The 19,412-nt window shown below is 42.8% G+C and overlaps 1 protein-coding gene across 1 annotated transcript in view; it reads right to left on the bottom strand.

Moving 5' to 3' along the window:
• DSG2 (desmoglein 2) overlaps positions 1-15,789 on the bottom strand; it is a 50,720-nt gene extending 34,931 nt beyond the window's left edge. The window contains exon 1 of the mRNA XM_030552971.1: positions 15,615-15,789. Coding sequence (XP_030408831.1) covers positions 15,615-15,659 — 45 coding nt within the window. The 5' untranslated portion in view covers positions 15,660-15,789. The remainder of the gene's footprint in view (positions 1-15,614) is intronic.
• Between the last annotated feature and the right edge of the window lie 3,623 nt (positions 15,790-19,412).

Raw genomic sequence — 19,412 nt, 5'->3', positions numbered from 1 at the left:
TTTTGCGGTTAACAAGCATGTTATCTCTGCAGACACAAATCCACAGTTTGAGAACTGCAAAACTAAGCATCTCTGATGGTATCTTCTAGACAGATCCATTGGTAGATAGAAAGATTAACCTAAGTAATCTATACAGAAGCCCCTGGAGCTCCATAAGATTGGGTCCCTAATCCATGAACTATTAGAACTCATTTACAAAACTTTTCTTAAACATTACATGAATATATTGTCTCATACTATAGAATTAGAATTTATAATCCCTATTCCATGTTGAGATATCTTTGAGCTATAATGTATCTATCTTTAGATTAGATTTTTTTGATGAAATGCTTTTTGAGGAAAAACCTATTTAAATATAAAAGATCCAATTAAATTAAAAAATCATTTTTTAAAATTAAAAAAAAAATCATTGATTTGTATCCATCCTGATTGCAAGTCATTTAGGTGCTTTTGAAAATTTTACCCACAGTCTATGAAGTATACAAATATTTTATAATTAGAAAATTAAACAAGGTTAGGATCTTTGCAAGCCTTTCTTTTAAGAGAAGCAGGAAGCATGCAAAAATTCATTAATTCTCTTTTTCTTATGCATAAGTGATCACCTCTTGGTTCAACAATAAGTCAATGGGAGCCTTCCATTGACTCAGACAGGTGTAGGATCAGGCCCATAATGCTGAGGTCAGCAGTATTAGGATGAACCTTTGTCTCTTCTGGAGTACCTCTGCCCTGTTAGGCCACGGATCACACAGAAGCATCAAAAAGGTTTCAGGTAATGTCTTAAAGCAAGGATATATCAAAATAACTTCTTCATTTATACTTATGAAGTGAAAGAGGTAATTCTGTCCCTAGAAACCTTTACAATAATAGCCTTTAACTCCATATCCTATACTCTAAAATGTATTATATATTTTTTCCATTATGTCAATAGTGCGCACACAGTTCAGGGGAACTGCACCTGCATTCTCCCTCTGTGGTCCCTTAAAAGCACCTACTGAAGACTCCCAGCTCCTCTCGGGTTAAGACCCCATCTCTCTCCCTCCTGTTTTTTTTAAGGCAGCTCCCTGTATTATGTTGTGATAATCTAAGGAAGTCAGACTACCTAAACACGCCAGCATCTTGCTTTTCTTCTGAAGGCTATGAACAATATAACTGCCCACAGTTACATGTCACCACACAACTCTTTCTAAGCAAACACATTTTTTCTTAAAAGGAAAGCATTGATGAGAAAACATCTTAAAAACAATAAAGAAATGACATACATGCTAAAAAGCTTCTCAGAGGTCACCCCATCTCAAACCTCAGGCTGTGGTCGATGTCAGTTCTCCAAACCCCACAACTGGGTTTTGTCTGTGAGAACAGAACAGCCATACTGGGTCAGATCAAAGGTTCGTCTAGCTCAGTATTCTGTCTTCCAATCGTGGCCAATGTCAGGTGCCCCAGAGGGAATGTCGCCCACTCCCAGCTTCTGGCAAAGAGGATAGGGAAACCATCCCTGCCCATCCTGGCTAATAGCCATTTATGGTCCTTGTGATGCTGCACCCCTTATTCTTCATAGTGATATTAATGATATATTATATCATAATTATGATGTATTTTATGCAAGATAAGGCACATGAGGTGTCATTGGAAAGGTTATGGTTTGCTGAATATGATTATCTTATTTGTAAGTGACATAACCTTAGTCCCAGATTCTGGACCTTAGCGTCCAAAATATGGGGGTTAGCATGAAACCTCCAAGCTTAGTTACCAGCTTGGACCTGGTACCTGCTGCCACCACCCAAAAAATTAGAGTGTTTTGGGGCACTCTGGTCCCCCTGAAAAACCTTCCCTGGGAACCCCAAGACCCAAATCCCTTGAGTCTCACAACAAAGGGAAATAATCCTTTTCCCCTTCCCCCCTCCAGGTGCTCCTGGAGAGATACACAGACACAAGCTCTGTGAAACTACGCAGAGTGATTCCCCCTCTCCGTTCCCAATCCTGGAACAAAAGCACTTTCCTCTTCACCCAGAGGAAATGCAAAATCAGGCTAGCAATCCAACACACAGCTTTCCCCTGATTTCTTCCTCCCACCAATTCCCTGGTGAGTACAGACTTAATTTCCCTGAAGTAAAGAAAAACTCCAACAGGTCTTAAAAGAAAACTTTATATAAAAAAGAAAGAAAAAATACAAATGTTCTCTCTGTATTAAGATGATACAACACAGGGTCAATTGCTTAAAAGAATATTGAATAAACAGCCTTATTCAAAAAGAATACAAATCAAAGCACTCCAGCACTCATATTCATGCAAATACCAAAGAAAAGAAACCATAGAACTTACTATCTGATCTCTTTGTCCTTACACTTAGAAACAGAAGACTAGAAAGTAGAAAGTACTTCTCCAAAGCTCAGAGGAAACAGGCAGACAGACAAAAGACTCAGACACCCACTTCCCTCCACCCAAAGTTGAAAAAATCCGGTTTCCTGATTGGTTCTCTGGTCAGGTGTTTCAGGTGAAAGAGACATTAACCCTTAGCTATCTGTTTATGACAGTAAGCATGTATCATTTTTGTATATGAAGTTAGAAATATTGACTATGTATCTGTATTATGAATGTGTTTATACTAGGGAATGCCCACTAGACAAAAGGCTCTCAGTCTAGATGACTGACTGGGAAGGGCCCATTCAAGTTAATGAACCATTACGGAGAACAATAGGCCTTAGAAGAAGCTTATCTCCCACCTGGGGGCCTTTCTGAGGATGCTGCAGACAACCTCCAAGTAATGGCTGCTATAACACTACAGGGACATGTGACTAGGTCACTTCGTGCTGGACTCCATCTTGGGATATTAGCATTTTTCCACTGGCTGGCATGGGAACCAAGCTTTAAAACAAAGGGCTCCTGTCCTATGCAAAAGCTATATAAGGCAGGGGAGTGACATCATCATGGGTCTTCACTGACTCCCCACCCAAAGACACTCCTGGAAACACCTGAGGAACAAAGACTGAACTGGGGGAAGTCCTGGACACAGGCTAAAAGGATTTTTAGCCTGTGAATGGAACACCCTGGGGATTCCAAGCTGTAAGCAAGTGCAGCTTGCCCTTTAAGAATCTGCAGCCTGCTTGTATCATCACTTAGGGTAAAGGTTTGCTATTCATATCTGATCTGTCGTATATTAAGCTTATATTGTGTCTTTGTTTATTTGCTAGGTAATCTGCTTTGATCTGTTTGGCTATCACTTAAAAATCTCTCTTTTGTAGTTAATACACTTGTTTTTGCTTTGTTTAAAACCAGTGTGTGGGAGTCATAACTCAGGGTAGAAAGCTGTTATGTATTCTTCTCCACATTGGGGGGGGGGCGGGAATTTCAGTAGCTTACGCTGTACAGTTCACTGTGCAACACAAGATGGTATAATTTTGGGTTTACACTCCAGAGGGGGTGAGTGCCTGAGGAGGTGGGAAGTTCCCTAGCTGGAGCCTTCCCACGCAGGCTGGTCACAGCATCTGCATGTAGCTGCCGCTGAGTGTGTCCCTACCTATATGTGGGATGGACAGTTTGTCACAGCAGTATAGTGTGAAGGGAGCCCAGGCTGGTGGGTCAGGGGGCTCAGTGGTACCCTAGTTCCACGTGGCACCCTGGGGGGAAAGTTATGAATATTGACTATGTATCTATTTCACATGTAGCTATTCCTGTGAACACTAGGCAAAATGCTCTCAGTCTAGATGGCTGGCTGGGAAGGGCCCATTTAGGTTCATGAGCCATTAGAAAGAAATAATAGGTGGTAGGAGAAGCTTAGCTCCCACCTGGTGTGCATTCCTGTGAACACTCCAAACAGCCCATGGTGGATGGCTGCTCTTACTCTACAGGGACACGTGACCAGCTCACCTGGTGCTGGACTCCATCTTGGGATGTCAGTATTTTTCCACTGACTGGCATGGGAACCAAGATTTAAAACAAAGGGTTTCCATCATATGCAAAAGCTATACAGAGCAAGGGTGAGATATCATCTGGGTTCTTCATTGACTCCTCACCCAAGAAGACTCTTGGAAATACCTGAGGAACAAAAGACTGAACTGGGGGAAGTGCTGGACCCAGGCTAAAGGGATTTTTAGCCTGTGAATGGAACACCTGGAGATTTCAAGCTGTAAGCAAGTACAGCTTGCCCCTTAAGAATCTGCAGCCTACTTGTATCATCACTTTGGTTATGAATAGCAGATTCTCACCCTATCTATTTAGTATATTAAAATCAGTTTGCCTTTTTTATTTGCTAGGTAATCTACTTTGATCTGTTTGCTATCCCTTATAATCATTTAATATCTATCTTTGTAGTTAATAAACTTGTTTTTGCTTTATCTAAACCAGTGTGTGGGGAATCAAACTGGAGGGCAGAAAGCTTGTTGCATATACCTCTCCACACTGAGGGAGGGGGCAAACTTTATAAGCTTAGGCTGTACAGTTCCCTGTGCGGTGCAAGATGGTATAATTTTGGGTTCATACTCTAGAGGCGGTAAGTAACTGAGGATCTGGGAAGTACTCTAGCTGGAGCCTTCCCATGCAGGGGCTGGTCAGAGAATCTGCATGTAACTGCAGCTGGGTGTATGCCTACCTGTATGTATGCTGGCGAAAGTGCAGGCTGGAAGACTTTGTAGCTTGTCACAGCAGTACAGTGTTAAAGGTAGCCCAGGCTGGTGGGTCAGAGGGCTCAGTGGTAAACCCAATTCCAGGTAGCACCTCAGGGGAAACCAGTCACAGACCTCTCCTCCATGAATTTATTGAGTTATTTTTTGAACTCTGTTATAGTCTTGGCCTTCACATCGTCCTCTGGCAAGTTCATAACTGTCTCAGATTTAGAACAAGAACCCAGGCCAGGAAGTTCAGCTGTTTCTTTACACAGCTTGAGTCTTTGATCTTGTCTGTGATCAGCAGACAATATCTCACTCCCAGGGCCACTCAGAGGATTCAGGAGGCCTGGGGCAAAGCGGGGGAGCTGTGGCGCTTGTACTCACCCGGCGGCAGTCTGGGTCTTTGGTGGCATTTCAGCGGCAGGGGGGCCTTCAGTCACTCCGCGTCTTCAGCAGCACTGTAGGGCCCCCTGCTGCCAAAACGCCATCAAAGACCCAGACCGCCACCAGGCCAGGGCTTGCATGGCCACTGCAGGGCCTGGGGAAAATTGCCCCACTTGGGTGTAGGGTGTTATTTAAGAGCTATTGTACAGTAACTCCTCGCTTAATGTTGTAGTTATGTTCCTGAAAAAATGCTACTTTAAGCAAAACGATGTTTAGCTAATCTAATTTCCCCATAAGAATTAACAAGCGGGGTTAAGTTCCAGGGAAATATTTTTCACCAGACAAAAGACTATACATAGATAGATATATACACACATCCATACATATTATACACTCACACACACACGAAGTTTTAAACAAACAATGTAATACTGTACACTGCAATGGTGATTGTGAAGTTTGGTTGAGGTGGTGAGGGTGAGATATTTTCCAGGGACTGCCTTACTGCTAAATGATGAACTAGCACTCAGCCAAGCCCTCAAGGGTTAACACATCATTATTAATGTAGCCCCACGTTCTCGATGACAGCAGGAATAGAGGGAGGGAGACTCCATGGCAGACAGAGAGAGGTAGTAGTGTGTGTGTATATTGCGCATTGTCCCTTTAAGTACACTGACTCCATTCTAAGTACACTGCCTTTTTAAGTAGATCAGCAAGTTGAGACGGCAGCTGCTGCCAGCAAACTCCCTCCGTTCTGAGCTCTCTCGTGTATCCCCCCTGCTCTGTGGAGAGAGGGGGCAGAAGCAGGGAGCAGGAGCAGAGGGAGGGGGACACCCTGACATTAGCCCCCCCCCCTCACCACACAGCAAGAAGGAGGCTCCCAGGAGCAGTTCCAAGGTAGCGGGAAGGAGCAGCATATGGCAGTGAGGGGAGAGAGAGCTGAAATGCCCAGCAACTGAGAGCCTGCTGGGCAGCTGCCACACAGGGAACTCAGGGGAGCAGGGAGCTGACAGGGGGCAGCTGGTCCACCCTGGTTCCAAGCTCCCACTAGCTCGCTCCAACAGACTGCTCTTCCTGCAAGCAGTGGACAAAGCCGGTGGCTGCCAAACAACGTTGTAAGGGAGCACTGCGCCACATTAGATGAGCATGTTCTCTAATTGACCAGCAATGAAACAATGTTAACTAGGATGACTAAGTGAGGAGTAACTGAAGTGAATGGAGCTACACTGTTTTATAGCAGCTGTGGATGTGGCACCTCAACTTTTTTCTTCCATTTCTGAAGACAGCTGAATATTTTTCTGGTGTTAATAGATTAAGTCAAAAAGACCACTAACCTTATGTTCACCTGACCCTATTTTCCAGATTTATCTCATCCCAAAGGTTTTGAGATCAAAAGTCATCAAAAGGTGCAACAATATTAGATATTTGGAAATAAAAGGCAAAGGAGTTAAATTATTGGAGACAGCGAGATTGTTTACATTTTGGAACCTGAAAATGAGTTTTTTAGAAGGAGATTAGAGTAGTTTAACTCTCTTTTCCTCTAGCCCCCTAGATTTGGCACCCTGGAATAATTTTTGGTTTGTTAGTACCCATGACATGACAATCTCAGGCGCGATTTCAGATTCAAGTCATTCAGTGAGTAGTTCTTTGTCTTCTCTTCAACTGGGATCTAGACTGTGACTGAGCTCTGCAAGTTCACTTCTCCTCTGACTCAGAATTAGTTGCTCTTGGTTGCTCTACAACCAGTCTTTCAACTTCTGCAGGAAGCTTTATTTCTTTCCCCAAACTATTTAGTGGGTGCTGCCGGGAGATTGGACTGAATATTGTCTCAGGTTGAGAACCAAAAATCTGCTCCTGAAGAGGTCTTTTCTGGTATACGTATCCTGAAGAATAATTCTGCCAGTGAAATCTGGTTTAATTTGTGCTAATTGGAACTGGATGCAGAAACATAAATTGGGTATAAATTCAGGGTGGCCACCCCAAGAAAGAACCTGAAGTCTGATATCGGGAGAGGTGTAACAACCAATGCATTTATTAAAGGGTAACAGAAGATGCAATCGCAATACCTGAATGGTGACAATAATGCTGGCAGGATCTATAGAAGTGGTCAGCAACCTTTCAGAAGTGGTGTGCTGAGTCTTTATTTATTCACTCTAATTTAAGGTTTCACATGACAATACATTTTAACATTTTTAGAAGGTCTCTTTCCATAAGTCTATAATATATGACTAAACTATTGTTGTATGCAAAGTAAATAAGGTTTTTTAAATGTTTAATAAACTGCATTTAAAATTAAATTAAAATGCAGAGCCCCCTAGACCAGTGGCCAGAACCCAGGCAGTGTGAGTGCCACTGAAAATCAGCTTGGGTGCCTCCTGCAGCACACGTGCCATAGATTGCTTACCCCTGACCTATAAAGAGAGCTGAACATCTCCCTACACTTTAAAACCCCACAGAAACTTTAAATACAGGAAAAGACTGAAAGTGAATAAAAGCTGGGAACTATACATGAATTGAGCTGAGCCCATAGCACTAGAGTAGCCAACAAAGGCCTGCTGTAACTCACCCTACATATTGTCTAGCATATCCAACCATCTTGTGGACACATTGGCTATGTTACTATGCTCCCAACTAATCCCTTACTGCAACAGAGAGGTTGGTGTGGAGCCTCAGTTCTGCGACAGGGATGGAGATGCAGAGTTCCCCTTGGTGTAACTTCCTTTCTCCCTGGTCACTACACACAGCAGACACAGAGCATTCTGGTTATGTAGAGGGCTGTTGACTGGAGCCATAAGACCCTGATCTGGTTATTCTGAAGTCTTTCCAATGTGTTCAAGGGGAGCTTGATCAGCTATCCAAGATAATGTTTAGTAGAGAAAAAAAAAACTTCACTGACAGAATATGAAACATACATACAAACTTGATGGATGAAATCTAGCCTCAGTGAAGTTAATGGGAGTTTTTCCCATGGGTTTCAGAAAGGTCACAATTTCACCCAATGAGTAGAAAATGTACACTTGCAAGGATTCATTGGTAGGCTGTTACAGAGTAAAATTAAATGCGTGCCTCAATCATGACTTTATTTTCTTTTATTAAACATGCATACAAAGCCTCCAAAAATCTGTCTCTCATGTTTAGACTGTAAACTTTTTGAGTTAGAAACTGTATTTTTACAGTATGTATGTAGAGTTCCTAGCATCGTGGGATCCTGATCCTCAACTGGAGCCTTTAGACTATCTCCAGTACAAATAGCATCCATTATCAAAGGCCGTATCACTGGCTTTTTGTCCAGGAAGCAGTTTGAAGGGAAGAATATGACTGCTTTATGGGGGAGAACCTGGTCCCATTGATCGCAGTGGCAAAACTCCTATTGAGTTAAATTAATCTAGAATTCCAGCATTTCTAAAACTTAGATATTTCAAAATTTGCTTTGTGTTACAAGTATCACTGAGAGAAAATTAAGCTTGTGACATAATGAAGTTAAATCTCATTGTGATTAGAGAACTTTCCAAACACAAAAATTCTCTTTCTTACATGTCAACATTTTTTACTATAATGCTAAACATGTACACATGTTCTTAACTTTGTGCATGGAGGGCTTGCTTTCGCTGGGGTTTGGCTCAGGATCAGAGTCAAAGCGACTATTTAGCCGTATAAGGATAGTCATATGCATAAGTGTTTAAAAGATTTTACTTAGTGCTGTGAAATATGTGCTCCATGTGTCAGCATATTGGATGGTGCCAAGAGGGGGGCTGTAAAAATCCTTTGGTAAAGGGATTATCCAAGAACTAAAATGAGAAATTTAACCTTCTTCTTGTCCATTGCATAATAAACAGAAAAAAATCTTTTGGATCCACTTTTTATTTTTAAGAAGGCTCGAGGTCCATGTATAAGATTTTGCAAGCATTTCCATATCAGCTGCCTAGCTAGCCATTTGCTGATGCTTTCATCCTATCACAACAACTAATAACAAAATTGACAAATACAACTACGGGCAGTTATTCTCAAACTTTTATAGTAGTGACTCCTTTCACACAGCAAGCTTCTGAGTTCGACCCCTCTTATAAATTAAACATACTTTTAAATATATTTAACACCATTATAAATGCTGGAGGCAAAGCGGGGTTGGTGTGGAGGCTGACAGCTCACAACCCCTGAGGGGTCCTGACCCCCAGTTTGAGAACCCTTGACTTAGGGCCATTGCCAGGCCTTCTAAAATCTAACCCCATGAAGGGCTGAATGAGCACTCCTCAGGTTGAGGGCATCTCCTACACCCTGTAGACAGAGTCTCTGCATTGGCTGTAATGGGGATGAAGAAGAGAGGTGAGCTTGCAGTGTTCCAGTAGCTCCAGTACCCTGCAAAACTGATACAAAGGGGCTGCAGCCACATGGCATAGCTGCCACAGAGCAGCAGACCATCCACACTGTGCTCGTGATGTGATTTTTTTCCTCCCTAAGTGCTTTATATCCTATTTCCATAGAGCCTGAACGCTTGGGCTTTGTGCAAGAAAAGTGAAACTCAACCCAGATATATAACCATAGATTTGCCTCAGATGTCTTATTTTTTTAAAGTTTGGCCTTTATGTTTTTGGAATGGGGGAAGGGTTGAGAATATCCCCAACACAGGATTTTTTTAAATCAACACATCTTAAAGATTAAGTAAAAATAAAAAAATAAAATAAAAAGTAAAATGTGCTTAAGCTCTCATACCAATGGGCATAGATTGTTTTAAAACTGCATTTAAGTCAATGTGAAGTTTATATCTTCCCACATGTATGTGCAAGGATGGATTCTGAGAATTGCTGCATACTTAGTTTCCACTGAAACCAGTAGAAAAGTTGAAGCCACTTGCTACCTAGGTAAATCAAGCCAATAATGATTAAGAATCTTAAGTCATTTATGTATTTCTTCATTAATAAACCTTTTAAAGCATACACTTTTTCATTTTTGTTACTACTTTAAATGTTTTGGTGATGTTTTCTGAGTGTAGAGAGAGGTTCAGTTCTCCCTGTGAATCTGATGGTTTACACAAGCCCCTTTTTGGCACTGCTGGGTGACAGAGATCATCACCTCTACTACCTTTGCGTAGGTATATACATTGTTATGCTACTCCTGACCCAGGGCTGATCTGCACTAGAAAATTAGACCGACGCAACTACATTGCGCAGAGGTGTGAAAAATCCACAATCCTGAGCAATATAGTAAAGCTGAACTTTGTCCCCATATAGATACGCTAGGTCAACAGAAGAACTCTTTTGTCAACTTAGCTACTGTCTCTAGGGGAGGTGGATTACCTATGCTGATGGGAAACCCTCCTATTGGTGTAGGTAATGTTCATATTGTAGATATACAGACTACAATATGACACTTTGCGCTTCAAATGTAGCTAAGTCTTCAGCCTCCCTGGTAGTCAGATTTCACGTTCTATCTCTGATGTGCTCCACCTGGCACTGTCTTGAATTTGTCACCACATCCAATTCCAGTCATTACAAATTAGATCAGGTTTTATTGGCAGCACAGAGGAAAAAAAAGACAAAAGAAAACCAAAGCTGATTAAACAAATATTTTTTATTAAATTAGAATTAAAATCAAATCTGGCAGGTCACTACAAAAAATACTCCTATGGGTAGGTCTACACTGCATCTGGGAATGAGCCTCCCAGCCCACGTCCACAGACTCGTACTAGCAGGGCTTCAACTAACATGCTAAAAATAGCTGTGTAGACATTGCAGCTCGGACTAGAGTTTGGGCTCTGAAGGCTGGGTGGGGGAGGCCTTCAGAACCCAAGCCACAATGTCAAAGGGTCATCTACTCAGCTATTTCTAGCACACTAGTGAGAGCTTCATTAGCATGAGTCTGCGGACATGCAGGGTATATATTCCCTAAGTGGCCAAGACTTAGTTACAGGCTATTGTTTAAGGAAGCTGACACATTACCTAAAAGCACTTTCCGTTGTGGTCTCCCTGCACTTAGCACCATGGTCCGTGGGTCCATGGACCCACTGTCTCTCTCAAACCTCAACATGTTTGAAGAAAGACGCATATCCACCCCAAGGAAGTGTCTGTTCCAGGATGGATCTTTGTTTTACAGGAAACAATCCTCCACAGACACCATTTGCCTATTTCACAATCACAAACAGAAAAGTGTTGTTTCAAGTAACACTAATATTAAGCCAACTTTTATAAAAAAAAAAATGAAACCAAATTCTATATTTGAAATTCATCTCCAGAACTCTCAGTATTCTTTTATTGTTACAATTACATTTTTTATTCAACATACTGACCATTTTAAGCCCCAATCCTGAAGTTTGTTCTGTACAAATGGAGTCCTATGCCTGTGGGATCTGCATGGGTTCAGGAGCTCTGCCTGCATGAAGTCTGATGCTGGACTGGAGCTCTAGTTTGTAATTTACTATTCACAAAATGACTTTGAATGACATACTAACATTACCATTCAGACTATTAGGTACTGTAGCAGAATTCAAAGAAAAAGGCAACATGTCATTATCTGTAGTGATAATATGAAAAATCTTGCAAGAAATCTAGCCAAATACATTGCACATTCTTGTTTGCTAATGCCGACATTATCTCTCATATCAGATTAAAATACCTGTGTTATTTCCATTGAGTTAGTGATACAATATTTTAATGTAGGACTCCCACAAAATTTCCCTGTGATTAACCCTATTTCCCAGCAGTGCAGGACTGAAGAAACTATTAATTTCCATTTAAACAATATCACTTTCTCAGAACCGCACTCAAGTAATAGGGCAACGTCTATGGCAGGAGTAATTTTGCCATACCTAAAGACAAGGTGAATGAACTTCATTAAAGGTAGGGAACTCAACCAAAGAATCTCTTCCATTTGGTGGCAAACTTTTAACAAAGACCCCCAGGGGCTCCTCCAGAGCATCTCTGCTTTAATTCACAAATGAACTAGTCACTCTGATTTCAGGTGAACTGTCATGGTTCATTTATATTAACATATATTTAAAAAGTATATTCTGAAACTAGACAGGTCAGCACACTACCATTCATGCCAATGGGGTTATGCGCAGTGAGAGAACAAGTTCTATAAAGGATGCGTATTATGGAAGCTACGGAATCTTAAACTGTATGACAATTTACTTCCTTAACTTTTTGCATCTTCACTGAATAAGTTTATTTATGCATGGATGCCACCGATATTTACTGCATGGATGCCACTGAGAACAGAACCTGGCCATTTGGTTTTCCCCCTGGAGGTTGCAACCTACCAGGGAAATCACAAATAGGTGTCAAGAGGGACATTACCCTGCTCTTATCTCACCTCCCACTTAAAAATATAAGTTGAGTCCTGTGTAGATTTTGACTAGATTGGAGGCTCAGGGCAGGGTGTGCCCTGACAGGGAACCTTTGCAAATCATTGTATTATATAAAATGTCTGAAGTGTATGAATAACCTTATGCCCTCTCTTGATACTTTTAAAACAATGGATTGCAGTAAAATAGACACAAAACAGACAGTTAAATATGCTAAGTGGGATTGACATCTTTTCATTTAAAGAGCCCAAAGCACAGATTTGATCTGATTGACTGATATTTTGGTTTTTTTTTTGTTTGTTTTTTATTGGTAGAAACTTTTAAAGGGCTGTTGATTTAATATTGGCACTTCCTTTGTTAGTGAACAGTGATGTTTCCAAATAGGTATTGACTTCTGAATTTCTGTTTTCACATCAATGTATTGCTTTGCATTAAAGGCTTTCAGAGGATTAGGAAAACTGTATACATCACAAGGGAGAATGTAAAGATTTTTCAGTGGTAAAAAATGTACTGTACTGTTCTTATTTCACATAAGCATCTAAAATTAAAATCAAAGTACACAGGGCTCTTCAGTGTTACTTTAAGATTTCTTTAACAGAAGCATATTTTCTAGGGAAACCCCTGAAAGCCTTTCACTTAAACGACTCAGAAGCTCAGAATTATTTTCCGAGGAATTGCTAACAGAAAAATTACCTATTCAGAAGAATGAGAATGAGTACACTCCACCCTTGTAACAAAGCCCTCTATTTAAACACCATGAGTCAGAGTATGATCTCATTTACAGCATGTCTGGAGCTGAAAGTGTGATTTTTAGCTTAGGTGGAAATACGCACACTACCTTTGATCCAACTAGTACACTTAAAACAGAAGTGTGGCCATAGCAGCGTAGGTGATAGGATGGACTAGCTGCCCGAGTACAATCCTACTTGGAACCCTAGGTACTTACTTGTGCGGTTAGCCCACCTCTCTGCATCTAGACTTCTAGTTTTAGCATGCTAGCTCAATCAAAGCTAGCACGCTCTGCTGACTAGTGTGTGAAGCCTTGGCTCTGCTTACACTCCACTACACATACCACTCCATAACTGGGAAAAACTTGGGGAAATCCATCAGGCTGCGAGATGCTTTTCTATGGGTTTGTGCAGAAAACACTGCCCTCCTGACAGGATGCTGTTGGAAAAATCACCACAAGGATTTCTTTGCAAATAGCTTCCTCTCATGGCTTTCATCACCAAAGGGGACAATCCCGTCACCATGTTTTATTCCCATTACAAGTCACTGTGACAGGAAGTAATATATTCAAGAGAGACAGCATGAGGCCAAATACAAAATTTGTAAAAACTATCTTTTACAAAACTAACTTTGCCCTGCAAAGTTATAACAAACAAAAACAAAACAAAAGGCAGGGAAGGAAAGAGCCCATATTTGCTTCCTTGGGATGTATGAAGGCCTAAAAGTGCCCCACCAAATGTTTTTCACATTTTGTCATCCTGTTTTTTGTAAAACAAAGAAACTCTTCTATGGATACTGGTTGTCTCTAACAATCATGACATCAGAGGTATCAAGGAAGTGAAACTTGAACAAATGTTTTGGGAACATAATTTAGCCACTCCTTAAAACTCTTATTTTTGTTTTTGTTTAGCACTCACTGACTCAGATGAGACACAGAATGTTGAAAGAAAAGAAAAGATTGTCTTTGTTACAGATTCAACACACCAGCCCCTTCCACTAAGAGCCAAGTTCTCCAAAGATACCTTCAGCAAACACAGGGAAGAGGAGAGATCACATTCCTGATCTTTCTAAGGTAGAGGATATGTAGAATTTAAATATATATTATTGTTTCTAAACCTTTCAATGTCTTCTTGATACATAATAAATTTAAAATATTATAAAATGACGCTGATCTTCTAATCTGATTTGCTCAGATGGGCCATGAGGAAAAAAAGTGCTTTTTTCAATCGAGCTAGCTTTATTTGATGGACTATCTCATCTGACACTAACTTAGGCACTGTTTAACACCATTAGCTTGATTTTAACAAGTTGGGTTATAGCTAGGGTGACTAGATAGCAAGTGTAAAAAATCAGGAGGGGGGTGGGGGAGCTATATGCACCTATATAAGAAAAAGTCCCCCAAATTGGGACATCTAGTCACCCTAGTTATAGCCTATGGTCTGCCTAGGCTTGAGCTAACAACTGAGAAAAAGCACCTTCTTCCTAGTCTAGCAAAGGCCAACGGTCTATCTTGCAGGATCAAGAATAATGGTAAAACTGGCGAAAACTTCAAACCAGTTAAAATGTGTAAGTTCACCTATTGTAACTCATACAACAGTGAGTAAAACATTTTCCAACTAAGGTGACTTTTAAGTTGATGGTATCCCTATGGTTTGCTGTTATTGTCTGAAGCTTAGGAAACTATAAATGGAGTAGGTCAAAAAAAATGTCAGCTGAGCAGTTTTGCATTTGAAAATAGAGATTTCAGTGGGAATGTGTCAATTTCATCAAAACTTTCAGTGGAAGGCAGGCAGGCAGGGAAGCCAGTTGACCCAGTTCCACGCCTGATGAGCTGCGCAGTCCCACGACATTTTTTGAAATTTTGACTTTTCATCCCAATACAGGATTATTTTCCATCCTCCGCCCCCCAAGTTCCCCCTCCCCAAAAGTTTCCACAGGATGGAAATTATGTTTCCAACCAGCTTTGACTATAAACAGCCAGCAAATCCACTGAAAAGTATATTAGCTTATTAAGAGATTTTTAAAAAAACAAACAGATATTAATAATGTCAGTAAAGGAGTTCTTTATTTGGACAGTTTTGTTTAACTTAGCAGTATCCCCTCAAGATAGGTGGAAACAAAACCAACAGGACTGGCAAGGTTACGGAAGCCTCACTAGGTTAAGAGTCCTGCCCAAACCCTGAAGACAGAGCAGCCCGGGGGTGGTGGGAATGGTCACATTTAACAGCTGGAAGACGGTGTAAAAGCGCCGCTCCAGCCGGCCAGGCCCATTCCCCACGCACCCCGGCAACTAGTTTTGTTTCAACCCCCTTCAGCGCGCGCGCAAACCCGCCCGGGGCGAAGCGCCGAGAGCGCCCCACGCGCGGCGGGGCTCACGCCCGGCTGTGCCCCGCCCGCCAGTCCCACCGCCGCTGCCTGCAGCCAGGAACAGCCCGGCGGGGCGAGGTGCGGCTGCGGGCTGGGCGGGGCGGCAGGGAAGCGGCCCAAGTCCCGCTCGGCCCCGTGCAGTCCTGCGAGGCTCTTACCGCACGGCAGCTACACCCCCGCCGACCCTCCGGCAGCCAGCTCCCGCTCCGCCTCCCCGCGGGCCCGGGACTCACCGTGACGAGCAGCAGCGCCTCCAGCCCTCCCAGGATCCGCGCCATGGCCGAGTGGCTCGCCCGCTTCCCCCCGGCGCCCGCTGCCCTGTGCCCGAACCAGCCGCCCCCGGGCGAGACTCTGTGCGGGGCGGGATCCTTCCCGCGGCAGCCGACACACTGGGGCCGGGAAGGCAGCCCGGAGGGGTGGAGTGTGCCGCGCCGGGAGGCTGGCCCGACATTTGTACACCTGGGGGAGGGGGCAGGTGAATCCCGCCTTCCTCCGGGGCAGGGCTGGAAGGGGGGGGTGACATCTCCCAGGTCCCTTCGGCAAAGGGGAGGGACAGAGGCCGCCCTGCCTCCCTCCTGGCTGCGGACGAACCGGAGCCAGGGACTGGAAGCAGCCGGACCCCTCAGGAGCCGCCGCCGCTGCTTCAAGAGCCAGCAGCGTCGTGTGGGAACGTGTTTCCCTTCCCCGCTCCCCGGGCTTCTGCCGGGGGAAGACACACGTAGGGGGAGACAAAGTCCGAGCTGCCGGCGCTACAGCTGTGAACTCAAACACTGGCCGTGCCACGGCTGCCCCTCGTTCCCCACAGCGAGAATGAAGGGGATGGTTTGTTCCTGGGTGGAAGCGCCAGCCACACACAACGCAGCCGCTCACCTGCGAAGGCCCTGCTGTCCCAGCAAGCCCTGGCTCGTTCCACGGGGGGCTCCTCGGTTTGTTACAACACACACCTGCGAGCTGGCCAGCCGTGCACACCGACCAACTCTGTTCCTTCACCCAACAGCAGCAGCACTGGCAATACCTCCGTCTCCTCCTGGAGGGACCACTTACAGGGGTCGGGGAGTCGTTTATCCTCTAGGTCTGGTCGCTCTTTGGATTTTCTAGGATGAGAACTTTGAATAAGTTTTTTTAATGTTGCAGCCACTTTTTTTTCCCCAATTAGGATCTGGGCAAAAAAATCCTCACTATCTTCAGTACTGAGTAAGGCCTTGGCTACACTGGCGCTTTACAGCGCTGCAACTTTCTCGCACAAGGGTGTGAAAAAACATGCCCTGAGTGCAGCACATTACAGCGCTGTAAAGCGCCAGTGTAAACAGTGCCCCAGCGCTGTAAACTAATCCCCACCAGGAGGTGGAGTACCTGCAGCGTTGGGAGAGCTCTCTCCCAGCGCTGGAGCAGTGACCACACTCGCACTTCAAAGGGCTGCCGCTGGAGCCAGACCCTAATAAAGCTGCAAGTGTAGCAGTACCCTAATAAAGCTGGCCATGTTCCTTGTTTTCTATGGCCTTGGCTACACGGGCGCTTTACAGCGCTGCAACTTTCTCGCTCAGGAGTGTGAAAAAACACCCCCCTGAGCATAGCAAGTTACAGCGCTGTAAAGCGCCAGTGTAAACAGTGCCGCAGCCCTAGGAGCGTGGCTCCCAGCGCTGTAAGCTAATCCCCACGGGGAGGTGGAGTACCTGCAGCGATGGGAGAGCTCTCTCTCAGCGCTGGCACCGCGACCACGCTCCCACGGCAGCGCTTTGAAGTGCGAGTGTAGCCATACCCTATGTGGATCTTTGATTGTTTTGTGTATCTGCTTCTCACACCACAAGTATTTTGTCCAGTCGCTGCAGGGTATCTTTCATAAAGGATTCTTCATACAGAGTCACGCTTTTGTCTCTGGGCAGGTTTTGGCTGAACGTGCGTTTGTATGAGGATTTCAAATATAAGGAAGGCTTGCTCCATTATTTTTTTTTCACCATATGAAAGAACACCACAAGTCACAACAAGCAGAGTGTGCTTTACAGATAATCCTTTCACAAAGAGGTAGCCTTCATTAATGAGTAATGTGGCTTCCCAGGAAAAACATGGACTCATGGGAAAGTAGAAAGAAGAATTGCTCCAACACAACCTGCCAATGTTGGTACTCCTAATCTGAAAGCTATTTCCTTTGTATCCATTTCTGATACTGCTCTCTGCTCAATACCACCTGATTAATTAGCACTGACTAGTCCAGAATCGGATGATACCCAATGAAGGGGAAAGATTAAGGTAACCATGCTTCCTACTTTTAGAAGGTTTGGAACACCTTTATGCTAATAGATGCTGATTAATTAGCGTTGATCAGGTCAGATTCAACTGTGATAAATATCTTTTCACATCATTTCTGAAGCAACCAATTGTAATATCATGAACAGAATTAGGACTCTTTCAGAGGAATAGTCACCCAGGAGCATTTTGCATTATACATGCAGTATCTCCTAAATAACTCAATTTGAAATAGCTGCAATAGCTAAACACAAAATGGTAAGTTGAGGCCAGAGAACCAGCATTATCTCAGAATGTCTTCACTTTTGTTGATTTGGGAAGTAGTGATATAGAAATTGCTGCTGCCTTTCTATGCACATCATATTGCTACTTAGAAAAAAAATCAGTGACACTACACGTCCAAGAGCAGTAGATGCAGTGTTATATTCCTAGTTCTGCCACTGAGTAACAGTCTCACTTGTCAACGAACACAACTTCTCTATGCCAAAGTTTAGCTACTTGTGAATGGGTGTATAAATGGTTTTGTTCCTCACAAACATGCTTTGAGGCTTACCTAACGTTAATAAAAGTGCTGAGATCCTATTTTAAACTTTTGTAATTCTTGAATGAAAGAAGTAATATAGGTGGAAATTCTTATAATTTTTAAGATTTGCAGTGGAGAATAGGACTGAAGTCCTTAATATGATCTATATACAGTATTTTTAATTGGGTGAGTTATACTGAGATTCAAAGCTCTGGGTATATTATGACTGATGACCTAAGAGTTCCAGCATCATTACAATGTAAATGAATGTGTCTCATGTCAAAGATCTGTAAGGAAAGCTTTTTCATTTGCTGAATAATAGACTATGACAAAATTTTTTGGTGATTTTTTTGTTCTCTCTAATGTAGCCAAGCAGAACCTTGATGCAACTGCTAATTATTTGTTAGGGCCATTTGTTAGTGGAATACATTTCTACAACTAATCAAAATAATTTCTAAGTTAAAATAAAGTGAAACCTTTTCATTTCCATTTAAAATGAATTAAAAATAATAGATCCATGTATAGTATTGAGGCCCCAGTCCTGCAAATGCTTAGGCAAGTGTGTAACTTTATTAATCTCACTGACTTCACATGCTTGAGCATTTGTAGGAGGAGGGCCAGATGCAGGAATAGTGAGGTGCCAGGAAGTAGCAGTAACTCTTGTCCCCCTGAGTCCAGCCAGAGAAAGATCAGCCAATAGAGCCAGGGAGTATGCAGAAGCTGTGCTCCCGGAAACTTCCCTCTGCTGGACCTGCTCGTGTAATGCTTATAACATTCACATAGGTCAGTCAAAGCTCCTGCAAATACTTTCAGTTACCATAATGCTGAGCTTTCTGATCTCTTGTTTATCATTTTTATAGCACTCATTATTGACATACCTAAACATTTTTTATGAATTTAACTGTATATCAGCTTCCTTTTAAGATAGGGAAATATTATCCCTATTGTATGGAGGTAACTTGCCCAAGTTCACATTTGACATCTGGCAGATCAAGGAGCTGAATGCACATCTATCTGTTTCCAACCTAGTCTCTTCACCACATGACCATCCACTCAGTTTCACTGATTTATGCCGTAAACTAGCTCTCCCAGCTTTCTGTACATATCTTTGACATAATGAGATACTTTCATCTACATTGTAATGATGCTGGAGCTCTTAGGCTGTCAATCATAATATACCCAGAGCTTTGAATCTACCTTTTAGCTCACACAATTAAAAATACAGATAATATTAAGGGCTTCAGTCCTGTTCTCCAAGACATGG

Source organism: Gopherus evgoodei, chromosome 2, assembly GCF_007399415.2.
Source record: "Gopherus evgoodei ecotype Sinaloan lineage chromosome 2, rGopEvg1_v1.p, whole genome shotgun sequence".
Taxonomy (NCBI): domain Eukaryota; kingdom Metazoa; phylum Chordata; order Testudines; family Testudinidae; genus Gopherus; species Gopherus evgoodei.
The sequence above is the reverse complement of the archived record's forward strand: the minus strand, read 5'-3'. Positions and strand labels throughout refer to the sequence as shown.